This window comes from Ovis canadensis, chromosome 8, assembly GCF_042477335.2.
Source record: "Ovis canadensis isolate MfBH-ARS-UI-01 breed Bighorn chromosome 8, ARS-UI_OviCan_v2, whole genome shotgun sequence".
NCBI lineage: Eukaryota > Metazoa > Chordata > Mammalia > Artiodactyla > Bovidae > Ovis > Ovis canadensis.
The window spans coordinates 45915771-45929059 of record NC_091252.1 but is presented as its reverse complement, the minus strand read 5'-3'; the positions used below and the strand labels follow the sequence as shown (position 1 = coordinate 45929059).

Here is a 13289-nt window from a genome sequence, read left to right as displayed (position 1 = left end):
GTCAAGGCTGCTATGTTGACAAGTCTGTTGAGACTGAATTTAATATTGTTTCAGGACCATTGCAGTCTATGTGTTTGTAATATTTCCTTTTCTGTGTTATTCCGTAGAGGTCCTTCTGTAGCGCCATGGTAGAGGAACTGAGGATGTCCCTGAAGTGCCAGCGTCGGTTAAAACACAAGCCACAGGCCCCAGTTATTGTGAAAACAGAAGAAGTTATCAACATGCACACATTTAACGACAGACGGTTGCCAGGTAAAGAAACCATGGCATAAAGCTGGGAGGCCAAACACCCAAGCACAAACTGTCGTCTTTTTTTCCAAACAATTTAGCGAGAATGTTTCCTGTGGAAATATGCAACCTGTGCAAAATAAAATGAGTTACCTCATGCCGCTGTGTCTATGAACTAGAGACTCTGTGATCTAAGCAGTTGCAATGATCAGACTTGATTTATAAACATCATGGATCAACCGAGTTACACGGGGTTACACTGTTTATCATGGGTTCCTCCCTTCTTCTGAGTGAATGTTACATAACCATTTTGTGGCTGGTTTCAAATGCAGTCCGGGAAGAAATTACAGGTTCCTTTTGAGGTTCAACTGTTGCCAGGAGATGGAATATCAATGCCCCAAGGGTAACCAGAGGAAAAAAAAATCATTAAGAATAAAAATACTTGGAATCAGCAAAAAACTGTAGTGTTACAAGAGACAGTTAAGTCTTCTGAACACCCAGATAAGAGGGTGATGATGTCACTAGCCCCCAGCTACTCAGTATAATGGTCATCTGAATAGACAATATGTGCTTATAGGATGTGAAGAAATGTAAAGCAAAACAAATCTGAATTTCATGGCAAGTGGAATATAAAGCAGATCTTCATCAGTGTTTTTCTTTCTTTTCTTTTTGTTTTTTTGACAGTCTGTGTCACTGATTGAAATAGAAGTGTCAAATTACCAAGGCAATAATGTTTTTTCTTATATTCACTGTGGCAGGAGATTTAACATGTATCTCTACCAAATCCCTACCTATTCCAGCTACCCTTTCCCCAGCCTCACACCAAGAATAAAAAAGCAACAGTTGGTTCAGAGATTCTGAATTAAAATGGATGATGTTTTGCAATCTTTTTCTTAAGCTGTAAAAGAGGGCTGAGTATTGATAGTTCTATGGAAGACTGAAACTTTCATTCTAACATTCAGACATGTTAATCCAAAACCTCCTTCCTGCTATAAATGAACTTGATGGAGCCTGGGCAGATCTCAGTGAAAGGAGAAAGGGGACTGGTCATCTAAACAGAAGTATGTGTGGTGAACTCTGATGTGGACTGCATTTATCAATACAGTCACAATGTTAAATGAACAAAATTCTTGAGCAGTTTTTTTCAAAAAATGTTCAGGTTTATTTGTGGAAATGCAAGATTTCTATGAAAATAGTTTTTGTATGGAAATTTTTGTAATACTTTTTATCAACAAAATAAGAACATGCGTTCCTGTCAGGGGTGTGATGTCGAGCATGAATGGTAGTGCGTGTGCACCACCAACGTTTGGTGAAAACTATTTTTATCAAGAAAAAAAGGAGTCATAGAAGAGAAATATTTTCAAGTTAGATAATATAAAAGCTAGGTGCACTACCACCACTGCTTACCATGCCACACCCCTGGTTTCCACGAGGCTGATAACATACTGTAATGAACAATTGTGTGTAAAATGGTAAAAGACACAGACCTCTTGACAACATTGTGATAACAGTTGAGTGCACACAGTTTGCTGTTTGAATCCAATGCACAAAATTTAAAAAATCATTAAAATTATGTCCATTTTACTTTCAGCTTTGACTTTCATTTTTCTCTAATATGGGTAAATGAGTGTACACTATTTGTTGTTTGCATGAAGGGAAGTACACTTCCTGAATCCTTCCAGGTCATCAAGGATGACCACTTCAAAACTGCCTGGAGAAAAGAAGAAAAAAGATCAGGCTAAAAGCTGGGCCAGAATAGAAAATGTAATCTTCAGGCTTAGGACAGTTCAGATGTGAAAAAGAACAGTTTTAGAGGATACAGTCATGATCTTAGCTCTTCTGTGAGTGGACATTGATTATGTCCATAGTGTTGTATAAGACAATATAGTGATTATGATATTATATGTGAACTTCAACTCATGTCCAATTTAAGAATTCATTGCACATTGATAATTTAATTCAGTAAAGGGAGAGGAAGAGATAGGCTCAATATCAACAATAAATTTAAAAAAAAACTCATTTTAACTAGAACTCCTATCCAAAAAAAAAAAAACCCCAAAACATACATTTCTAATAGCCATTACTTAAAAATTCAATTTCTAAGGATTTTCAAAATTTCTAGTGTCAGGGTTAAGTTAAATTTCATATTTCAAGGACATTTATGTCCCAAAATTAAATTTTAGGAAGTTGCACAAGTTGCTGTTACAAATCTCAACATTTTTTTTTTTGTATTGGTAAATAACCTCAAATAACATAGCTCATAAAATATTCAGATTTTGGTCTGAATATTAAGCTTTCACTCAATTAGATTCTAATAAGATTTTAAAGCACTTTTAAATTTCAATTCTTCATTATATTACAAACGTAATAGGCAGAAAATGATGACTATCTTTTAAATAGTCTGGAATTAATTATTTATATCTTTGGTATGATCTGATAATTTAAGAATTAACGTAAAAAGTTTAAAAAGTATAAAAAATTTTGCTGTATTTTAACTCCAAAGGTTATTTAGAATATAAAAATGATGTATAATATTCAATTTTTATCCATTTCCTGAAAGGTTTCTACATTACTGCCAAAATAGATATTGCTTTATTCATTGCATATTCATACATATATGAAGTACTCTTCTTAATTTTATTAAAATTCGGTTACTTTCAAAATAATTTCAACCAGTGAAAGAATATCTCTTATCTGTGGAAAGGCAGTGTATTGGCATAAGATTATTTTCCAGTGTCTACCACTCAAATTATAAGAAGAAGAAGAAGAAGAAATGCCTGTTCTAGTTGACAATATAACCTGATGACTCCAGGTAATAAGTGGAGATACATACATCACAAATAAATAACTCTGGCCACTAAGGAACACTGGGGGAGGATATATTTATATATATCACCACTAAATAATGCTAATCAGATGAAAATATCAAAGATTTATATTCAGTATATTTCATAGATAATTAGTCCTAACAGCTATGAGAATGCCACAGAGATATATTTATATATTTACAACTGAATAACCCTAATCATTATGGGAGCACCAAGGGAATAGATTCTATTTTACAAACATGTAAAATGGATAAGGATATTTTATAAATTAAAATCTTTCAAATATTTTTCACTTCAGTTATATATTTTTAAGAATAAGTTCCTTGTTATTAAATGAATTTATGTACTAAACAATAATGCTTTTTAACGAATTTTAGCACAGTGCTTCTAAATGTTTATTATGAAATGTGAATGCAGCCAATTGTGTACAATGCAATGTATAAAGGGAATCATAGCATCAGATGTACAATAGAATTATAGCATCAGGCTGTAGTGTGCATCAAAGATTGTCACTGGGTGTGGGCTATTCTATTCCAAGACTAGGCTTACTGACAGTCGCTTCCAACACTGAGGTGTATATATAAGCAGAATACTTTAATAGAGAAAAGAGATTGCCCACTGTTTCAGGAAAGAGAGCGTAAAGGGTACAGGAATAACTTCCTTTGTTTCTGATCAAGGCAAGCAAGCTATGGAAAACAATATGGGCCAGGCTCACTTAGGAATGTTGTCCTCAGTTTAAAAGATGGTGCAATGGCAGTTGGCTCAGGGGTAAAGAATCTGCCTACCAATGAAAGCGACTCAGGAGTTGTGGGTTTGATCCCTAGGTCAGGAAGATCCCCTGGAGTAGGAAATGGCAACCCACTCCAGTATTCTTGCCTGGAGAATCCCGTGGACAAAGGAGCCTAATGGGATACAGTCCATAGGATGGCAAAGAGGCAGACACAAGTGAGTGACTGAGCATGCACACAGGCACAATGGCAGGGCAAACCTGGTCTTGAAGGTCTTGAGTGTATCTGTGATTTGAATCCTAATAACTATACTACTGACTCACTCTCAGACAGCCCTTTGTGTCTGCAGCACAATCATTATTATAGAGAGATTTCTCTCTTTTCTTGCCTTCTGGGGATTTCCTTAATTTCTCTACCATGTTGGATCCCCCGTTGCTTCTAACAGATGTTCTCCCTTTCCTAGGTTTATCTCTAATTTTGATGAATTATAAAGAAGGACTACCTCAGAGGTCAAGTTTTTTGATATTCCAGTCTAAAAAATGCTTTTATTCTACTCTCATATAAATAATTATTAGTTTTCTGGGGGGTGTCTAATTCTAAGTTGAAAATAATTTTCTTAGATAAATTTGAAAACCTTCTTTCACTGCTTTCTTACTTTCAACTCACCCTGTGCAAATGTGAAGGCATTCAGATCTCCAACTCTTTGTGATTTTTTTATTCTCTCTTAAATTTTTTTTTCTTCTGATTGTCCAGATGTACCCTAAAATATTGGAGCTACTGAAGTCCTGAGTGTACATCTATAAGATTTGCTTTCCTATTTCTCATGTCTGCCATCTTTACATTTCAAATTACTGAATTGAGTTTTTTTCATTTCTACCTAATTATTTTAATTTTTATGAATTCTTATTTTATGTAAGTAATAATTTCTCATATGTTTGAAGCGAGTAACAGTAATCTTAAGACATTTCCTTCTTCCTGAAAAGACCTCAGTTTTGTTTTGTTTTGTTTTTTCCAAGTTGTATTTTTCTATATGCTTGTTTGGATTTCTATCTTCTGTATTAGAGCTTTTCTTCAGATGCTTGTTAATTCTTCGCAACCTGTTAATGATTAAGAAAAGGGAACTAAAGTCTGATTTGAGAGCTCTATGTGCACAACACATAGGGTAGGGGAGACTTTTCATCTAGTTAGAGTTTTACCACAGGTAAGTCTAGTTGGACTATTTATTAATGAATCCTTTGAAACATCCCTGTCTTTGGATCTTTCCTTTGATTACACCCCAGTAATCAATTTAGTTTTCTTCCTGAAGATTAAGCCTCAACTGCCAGTGTTCTGCTAATCACTGGTTAAGAGCTCTTGAGATCACTACATTCTGCATTCAGAATGACTAACTTATTATCAGGCGTCTCAGGAGTAAAAAGCCCACCTGCTAGTGCAGAAGACATTAAAGATGAGGGTTCGATTCCTGGGTCGGGAGGATCCCCTGGAGGAGGAAAGGGCAACCTACTTTAGTATTCTTGCCTGAAGAATCCCATGGACACAGGAGCCTGGCGGGCTATAGTCTGAGGGTCACAAAGAGTCAGACATGACTGAATGACTGAGCACTAAGGAGCATACATATAGCTCAAATTTGACACAACACAAAGTCATAAAATAAATGCAAGGAGATCTAGGTCACTTAATCACCCTGTTTTAAAATTTAGCATTCAGGCTTTCTACTGAACCTAGCATATTCCAGTCTGGACTCCTTCCTTTTTTTTCCCTTTTGAGAATAATTCCTTATTACTTTGATGGGTTGAAGAACGGTCTTGCAGGGGAGAAGAAGGAAAAGAACACAAGGATCCATTGTTTTCCAACTACTTTCAAGAGGCCCTCCTTGTTGTATTTGCTCTCCTGCATTATCAGTTATTAACACACATTGCACAGCTAGGTCCTGTACCTTGGAGGATTCTGTGATGTCATCTTATTGGTTCACAGCTTTTCACACTGACCACTTGGAATTCTACTTTTTCTAGTCTGCTTGATTACCCATCATTTGTTCATATGCTTTTCTCCTTCCAAAAATGTTATTGAAATTTTCGCCTTTCTTGTTCACTTTATCTTGGAGTTTAATACTTTAAAAAACAAAAAACTCTCTACTGTAATTTTTATGGTTGAGTAGGGAGCAATTTTTGATACATGCACTCAATCCTTCACTCTTATTTTGGTCAAGAACCCTGTATTTAAAGAAAATATTGTGCAGAAAGGATAGAAGCAAATAAAAACCAGAACTACTCTGGTTCAAAGATAATGGAGGTAGAACAGACTTTGCTCTTATTATTGTAAAAAATGTAATATTGCCCATGTTTTCTTCTGACCGAATGCTTTTTCTAACTCAATATGTAAAGGCGATACTTTTTTTTAAGGAATACTTTTACAATACAAATGAATTTCACAAAATAGATCCCAATAATATTTCTGAAGTGAATAAGATTTTAATTTTCCCCTTGTGCTTATCAAATAATGCTAAATTTGGAATCCAATGTAATTTATACCCCAAAAGCTTAGGTCTAATTCAAAACATTCCAACTTCTATTTTACAAAGCTCAAGAAGTATGTTTGAAGATAAGGAATACTTTCTAAGCAAACCATGATGAACTGTAAGATATTAAGAATCCTCTTTAATGTACTACCTTACACAATACTGTATTTTCAAATTTATTGAATGTAATTAACAAAAAAATACATCCCTGCCTCTTTGCAAAGGAGAAGAGCTGTTTTTCTACCTTTCAACTAGATATTTCTATAATATCACATCATCAAAAATATAGCACTCTCAATTACCAATTAACTAACCTTAAGGTCAGTCTGTAGAGCTTAATATCTAATCTAATATCATTGATATACTGAAAAATCTCAAATCATAAATTCTACTCACCTTGATCAAAATTCATCAGTTAAAAAGGGAAATAAAAGACACACTACACAATGCTCTTTCCATACTATTTAAATTACATTTTAACATATACCTTGTATATCAAGGCTTCCTTGGTGGCTCAGCAGTAAAGATTCCACCTAATGCTGGAGATGCAGGTTTGATCCCTGGGTTGGGAAGATCCCCCAGAGAAGGAAATGGCAGCCCCCTCCAGTATTCTTGCCTGGGAAATCCCATGGACAGAGGAGCCTGGCAGGCTACGTGTAGTCACAAGAGTCAGATGTGACTGAGTGACTAAACAACAACAATTATAGCCTTGTATCTCAGCTCATAATCCAGGGTTTTCATATATTAATACTTTAGAATAAATACTGTAGCTTCAGCCACTATAATCACATTTCCACCAGGAGGAAGAACAAAAGGAAATTTAAAAGGTCTTGTGCCTTCCTTGTAAGGATACATACCACAAGTTGTACATTAAGGTGGTAGAAATAATGATATGTTCACACTTAGCTGCAAGGTAGGATTGGAAATAGACTAATATAGGCAGCCATGTGCTAGGGGTTCTATTACTTTTAAATGCATAAACAGATTTGAAGGGACATCTTTTGTCTTCAGTCAACAAAGGAAGAAGCATTTGGTAATTTCTTTGCAGAATGCCTTTCATTTAGTTATAGACAAAGACCTAGCTTACATTAACCGTTTCTTTGATTCCCAAAATATTCTTTCTCATTCTGTAAAAATCCAGACACCTTGATTAGAATTGACTTGTCACTCTCTGCCCCACTACTATGAATCAATTAAACATGCACACATTTGTTTATATTTAATAATTACTAAATCTACATTATAAACTAAGATTTGTGTTAGATGCTGGGTATGCAATATAATCAAAAAGAGACATGGTGCTTACTTTGGTAACCCAAAGTCTAGAAGAGGAGACTGACCTTAATCAAATGTGTTAAATATATAAATACAATCTGAAAAGTGCTGTCACCAAGAAGTGTTCCTTTCTGTCAGATTCAGATGAATGATGGAAGTTCACTCACTTGATATCAAGTGGTACAGTTTAATACTTGGAAATGTGAAAACTTGGATTATATGTATAAAGGATGCACAGAGAAGCATTTATTGGTATAATGAAACACACTACTGCTTTGTGTCTTCTTCCCAGGACTACATAGCTTCTCTTGGCTTCAAATCATGGCACAAAGTATGATTCTTCCAGGTCTGCAGAGCAAAAACTGAGATGTAAACTCTATTAGCCCATTATCATCATCCTGTTACTCAGGGTGGTGATGTCCCACATGCAAAATATGATACCATAACTTCACCTAAGTTTTCCTCTGACCTAAACTATTACACTTATGTTGTTTTTTTTGGTCCTCATTTAGGTACAACAAAATATGTCATCAGTGCTCTTTTTTTTTTTTTAAGGTTTCTTGTCTTTGTTTCATGGTAGAAATGAACAGTGACCTAACAATTTAACAATTGGTTTTGGAACACTGAGAACATTCTTGTTGAAAGAGGGTGAAATAACCAAATTTTAAATATTTAGTTCTTGGCCAAATGTTTGCTCAAAAATGAAACTTTTTACTAAGTATGTGCTTCTCATCATTCATATTTTTGCACAATCACCACTTCCTCAGGAAAGTCTACCCCAATTCTCTAGTCTAAGTAAACGTTCTTTTATTATAAGCTCTCATAAAACACCATACAATTCCTTCCCATAACCACACTTCACTCTCTTTCACACAGGTTATGGAAAGGAACTGTATGGTGATTGTGCAGAAATGTGGATGATGAGAAGCACATACTTAGTAAAAAGTTTTACACGCCTGTGACAAAGTACATGTAAGAGTCATGTGACAGGAGAGGGCATGGCATGTTCTTGAGGAACTGATAGGCAGCCAGTGTTGATGAGCACAGGGATATGTAATCAGGATGCATTTAAAATATAGTTCAAAGCTAGACCTTAGCCAGGTGATCAGTGACATTAATAATTTGATCTTTGTCCAAAGAGCAATGAAAACCACTTACATCTCTTAAGCAGAAACCAGATTGTTGGATAAGATCTGCATTTTGGAAAGAACACTCAGGCTTCAGTTGGGAGTATGATTTACGTAGGTACCACAGTGGTTACAGGAAATTAGTGAGGAAGTAATATCAATAAGTAGTCTGGGCAAGATGGGCTTCCCAGGTGGCTCAGTGGTAAAGAATCCGTCTGCGGTGCAGGAGTCTCAGGAGATGTGGGTTTGCTCCCTGGGTTGGGAAGATGCTCTGGAAGAGGAAACGACAACCCACTCCAGTATTCTTGCTTGGAGAATCCCATGGACAGAGAAGCCTGGTGGGCCACAGTTCATAGGGCTGCAAAAGTCTCATGCAACTGAGCACAAGCAGTCTGGGTAAAATACTATGTTAGTTTAGATAAAAACCCGATTGGTTGCTATGAAGATCAATAGAAAGATATAGAATATTAAAAATATTTTAAAAGACAGAAATAGTAAAAATATTTACTAGGCAAAAATTTACATAATTTCATTATAAATTCAATAATTAGTGGAAATATTGCTAATATTTTTTGCCATAGTTTATAATAAGTATTTTATATGAATTATTTATTCCAGTTCTCTGAGTAACACTATGGGCTAGGGCTAATATTATTATCACTTTATAGACAAGCAAACCATAGACAGGAGAACTTAAATAAATTTTTAAAGAATTACTGTAGTCGAACTTAGGCAGATAACTCTTAGTCACTATTCAATCAATACACAGTGCAAGTGAGAATTTCCAGGGAGACAGAGGGATAGAAAGAGAAAGAACAAGTATGACATTCCAGAATGTCTTCTGAAGCTTTCTTTTTAAACTGGAATTTACATTACTAAGACTTTTTTATGTTTCTCCTGAGTTCATTCTCATCTTTGTCTGTTTTCTTTTTTTTTAAATTGTATAATATTGACTGTACCTACTATAATTTGTTGTCCAGATAGTAGGTATTTACTGTTCTTTTTCTTTTTAAGCTGCATATTATGCTAGTGTGTATATTTTTGCGTTGTCATCTGGTACTGATCTGTTCAACTTTTTCTTGCATTGCATATCTGAGCAGCCTCAGGGTATGTCACTGTTCTGCTCTACAACACTGCCTAAGCCACTGTAACAATCAATGTCTTAATCACCAATATGTAAGAGCTACTGATAATCCATTTCCCTTTCACACTCTGGAATTCTGTCATATTTAAAAAAAAAGTTGCTTTTCAAATGTGCCAAATGTCTTTGTCATTTTCCTCTTGATTAGTAGAACTTTTACCTTCCCCTATGTGTATTCACATTCCTTGAAGTGTCTAGCTACTCAGGTCTTTTACCAAGGTTTCTATTGAATTATTTTTCTTAATGATTTCTAAAAGTCTATACAGCAGTGATATTATCTAATCTGTTATTTGATTTTATTTTCTGGAAACACCTCTTCCCCACTTGTTATCGATGTATTTTTCACTTTTCTTAAAGGCTGCTTGATAAACAGAGGTTGCTAATCTTAATGTTGCCAAATTTATCATTCTGTTACTTTGTTAGTACTTGTGGTACCCTGTTTAAGAAATGTTTTCTTTAGTGGTAATGCAATATCATTGTTCATATTCATCTATGTGTTTTTCTAAAAATTTTAGTTTTGTTTCATACTTTTAGTAAATTCAGATGTGTGCTTCCCCCCCGCCCCCATCTGTATAACTATTTTACTCCTAAATTTGTTACGTGGTGTCTTCTCTCAGTGGTCTGCCATACTGCATCTGGAACATATTAAGATTTCCTGTAAGGATCCATCCATTTCTGGATTTTATATTTAATTCTTTCTTATTCTTTATCTTAAGAAATTTTTTGTCGTATCTCATAAATTTCAAAATCAACCATTCAAGATAAACGTACATACACACTGGAACTTTAATCAGAATGAAATCAAATCTTTGTATCTATTTGGAAAGAATTTATTTCTAACTCATAGACATATATTTGTCTTTAATGTCCTTTACAGTTTTGTTTACAGTTCTCACACACTTATTTATTCCCATGGAATTATAGTTTTTCTATTATAAATGACGTCTTTTAAAAAATGCTGTTATTATACTGTATGTTACTTGTACATAGAAATGGATATATATGTATAATATATATATATATATATCTTATATTCAATATATCTTACATTCAACCACCTTGCTAAATTCTCCTTTAATTTCTGTATATTTCATTCTAGGTTGTTTCGGATTTTCTATGTAAACAGCCACATGAAATGCAAATAATGAGTGTCTTCCTCTTCCTTTTGTTTTTCAGTTTCATGTCTTATGGAGTTGTCTATGACCTCCAATACAATGCTGAATATACTAGGTGGCAGTAGACATCTTTGTGTTTTCCTGACTTTAAAGGAAATGTTTCCAACCTCTTATGACCTTATTCATTTTTCCTCAGTCTTCCTAAATTGCTCCTTAAATCATAATCTCCACTTAAAAATTTCCCTCTCCCCTTACCACTTGTCTAGATCTCTACCTACATTTCGAAGACTGTTGATGTTCAAGTTACAAAGATACAGTATACCACCTGAACTATATTCTGTCCTCTGGGACAGACTTTGTGGTGGAGCTACAAAAGCAAACAAGTAAATGCCCTCAGATATTTTGAATTCTTTGTGTATGCACACACGGAAGCTGGATCCTTATTATATTTGCGAGTACTTTCTACCTAGCTTTTCCGTTTTTCCAGTATTTTGCTTTTTAATTCACCCCTCACACCCCCAAGAGATGTTTTTTCTGTTTTTTGTGTGTTTGACAAAATAGACCTGATAAATAATGTGTTTGCTGCAAAGAGCAAAATAGTCTTTGTTTTCTCTGTAACCTACAACATAAACAGTAGCTTTCTGACCTGCCATTTAGACATTTTGAACTCACATAAACTGATTCCAAACTGTCATCTTAGCTCCATTTTCCCTGCTGCACCCAGAAACTCTGTGTTCCAAATCTGTGTGTGCATGCATGCTCAGTCATGTCTCACCCTTGTGACACCACGCACTGTAGCCTACCAGGTTCCAGGCAAGAATACTGGACTGGGTTGCCATTTCCTAATCCAGAGGATCTTCCCAACTCAGGGACCAAACCCGAGTCCCTGGAGTTTCCTGCTTTGGCAGGCAGATTCTTTACCACTGTGTCATTTGGGAAATCATATTCCAAACATCCCAAATAATTAATAATTTTGCTGCAAAATTCCTCATTTTCTATGCTTGCTGTACCTGAAAGGTTCTTATCTCATTCTCCCCGTACAAAAGTTTCTACTTATTTTTCATGGTCTCCTCACAAGTAGAAATGTATCTAAGTTGAAGTATTGAAATACTGACGTTTTCTAGGAGTTAGCGTTAGTGTCTTTCACTTAGTAAGTGTTCAGTTATTGAGATATATAAACTTTTCTTTCAGAAAAAAATTTTAATTTTTATTTTATAGTCTGAACAAATTAAGCAAATAACGTTTTAAAGTTAGCTAAATTTCAGTAAGGGAAGTATAAAACTAGAATTTTAATATATTCTTATGGCTGTATTGGCAACAGACACAGAACTCACACACATAGTTCATTTATTATAGCTTCAAGTGCATAATGATATGTTTTAGGGATTTGCTTCCACATTGTCATGTTTTTATTTTGTTAATTATTCAGTCCTTCCTAAAGTAAATCCTATTTGTCATATGTGTCAGTAATATTTCTGTTAAGGCTAGTTGAGAGTCTGTAGATCATGATTTATAATTGACTTCCTTCTAAAGAAAATAACCTGAAGCATGTTAATTCCACAAATGTTTCCTCAAAAGTTCTGTATACCATTAACTAAGGAGTTGACATTAGCAAGGAGATTGGATTTTTCTGATAGAGGCTATGGTACAATGCATAGGCAAATGTGGCACAAATAATTAGATCAATATATTATTATATATTAAAACCAATTACCCAGTAGAGTGAGTACAGAGCATAACAGAGAGTGTAATTTACATTCATGAGTAAAGATTGTCTTTGAGTAAATGAAATTTTAAGTTAAACTATGAAAATTGGAATTGAATAAGAAAAGCGAGTGAAGCTGAGAATTCTAGGAAAGGATAACAATAAATAGCATGGATCACAACCATTGTAAGTCAACTATACTCCAACATAAAATAAATTTAAAATAAATAACAAAATAAAATAATAAATATAAATAAATAGCATGTGTGAAAACACTGAGGCAAGGAGGAGAAAAAGACTGGTATAACCAAAGCACAGTGAGCAAGGAAAAGAATGACTTGAGAGTAAGACTGGCAGTTTCACATAGACTGTCTCATTAGAGGCTTTGATGCTCATGTAAAGAATTGTATATGTTTAATACCGTCAGAAGGATTAAAAGTTTTTGAATAGAGGAGTTATGTGTTCAAATTTGAGTTTTTCAAAGACAGTGTTGGCAGTTGTCTTTCCTGAAAGAGTATCCAATGACCCTTAGGGACATGTATGAACCTGCAACCTTAAGATGTGGAAAATGCATGGATCTAAATACACAAAGACTTACTTTGCTGATTTTCCCAGTAAAAAAAA

General features: G+C 34.6%; 1 protein-coding gene across 1 annotated transcript in view; it reads left to right on the top strand.

The window, feature by feature from the left end:
• The window catches only part of GRIK2 (glutamate ionotropic receptor kainate type subunit 2), a 742654-nt gene extending 740842 nt beyond the window's left edge, over window positions 1-1812 (top strand). Inside the window, exon 17 of the mRNA XM_069599226.1 lies at window positions 108-1812. Within this exon, the coding sequence (XP_069455327.1) occupies window positions 108-272 (165 nt within the window). The 3' untranslated portion in view covers window positions 273-1812. The remainder of the gene's footprint in view (window positions 1-107) is intronic.
• The last annotated feature ends 11477 nt before the right edge of the window (window positions 1813-13289 follow it).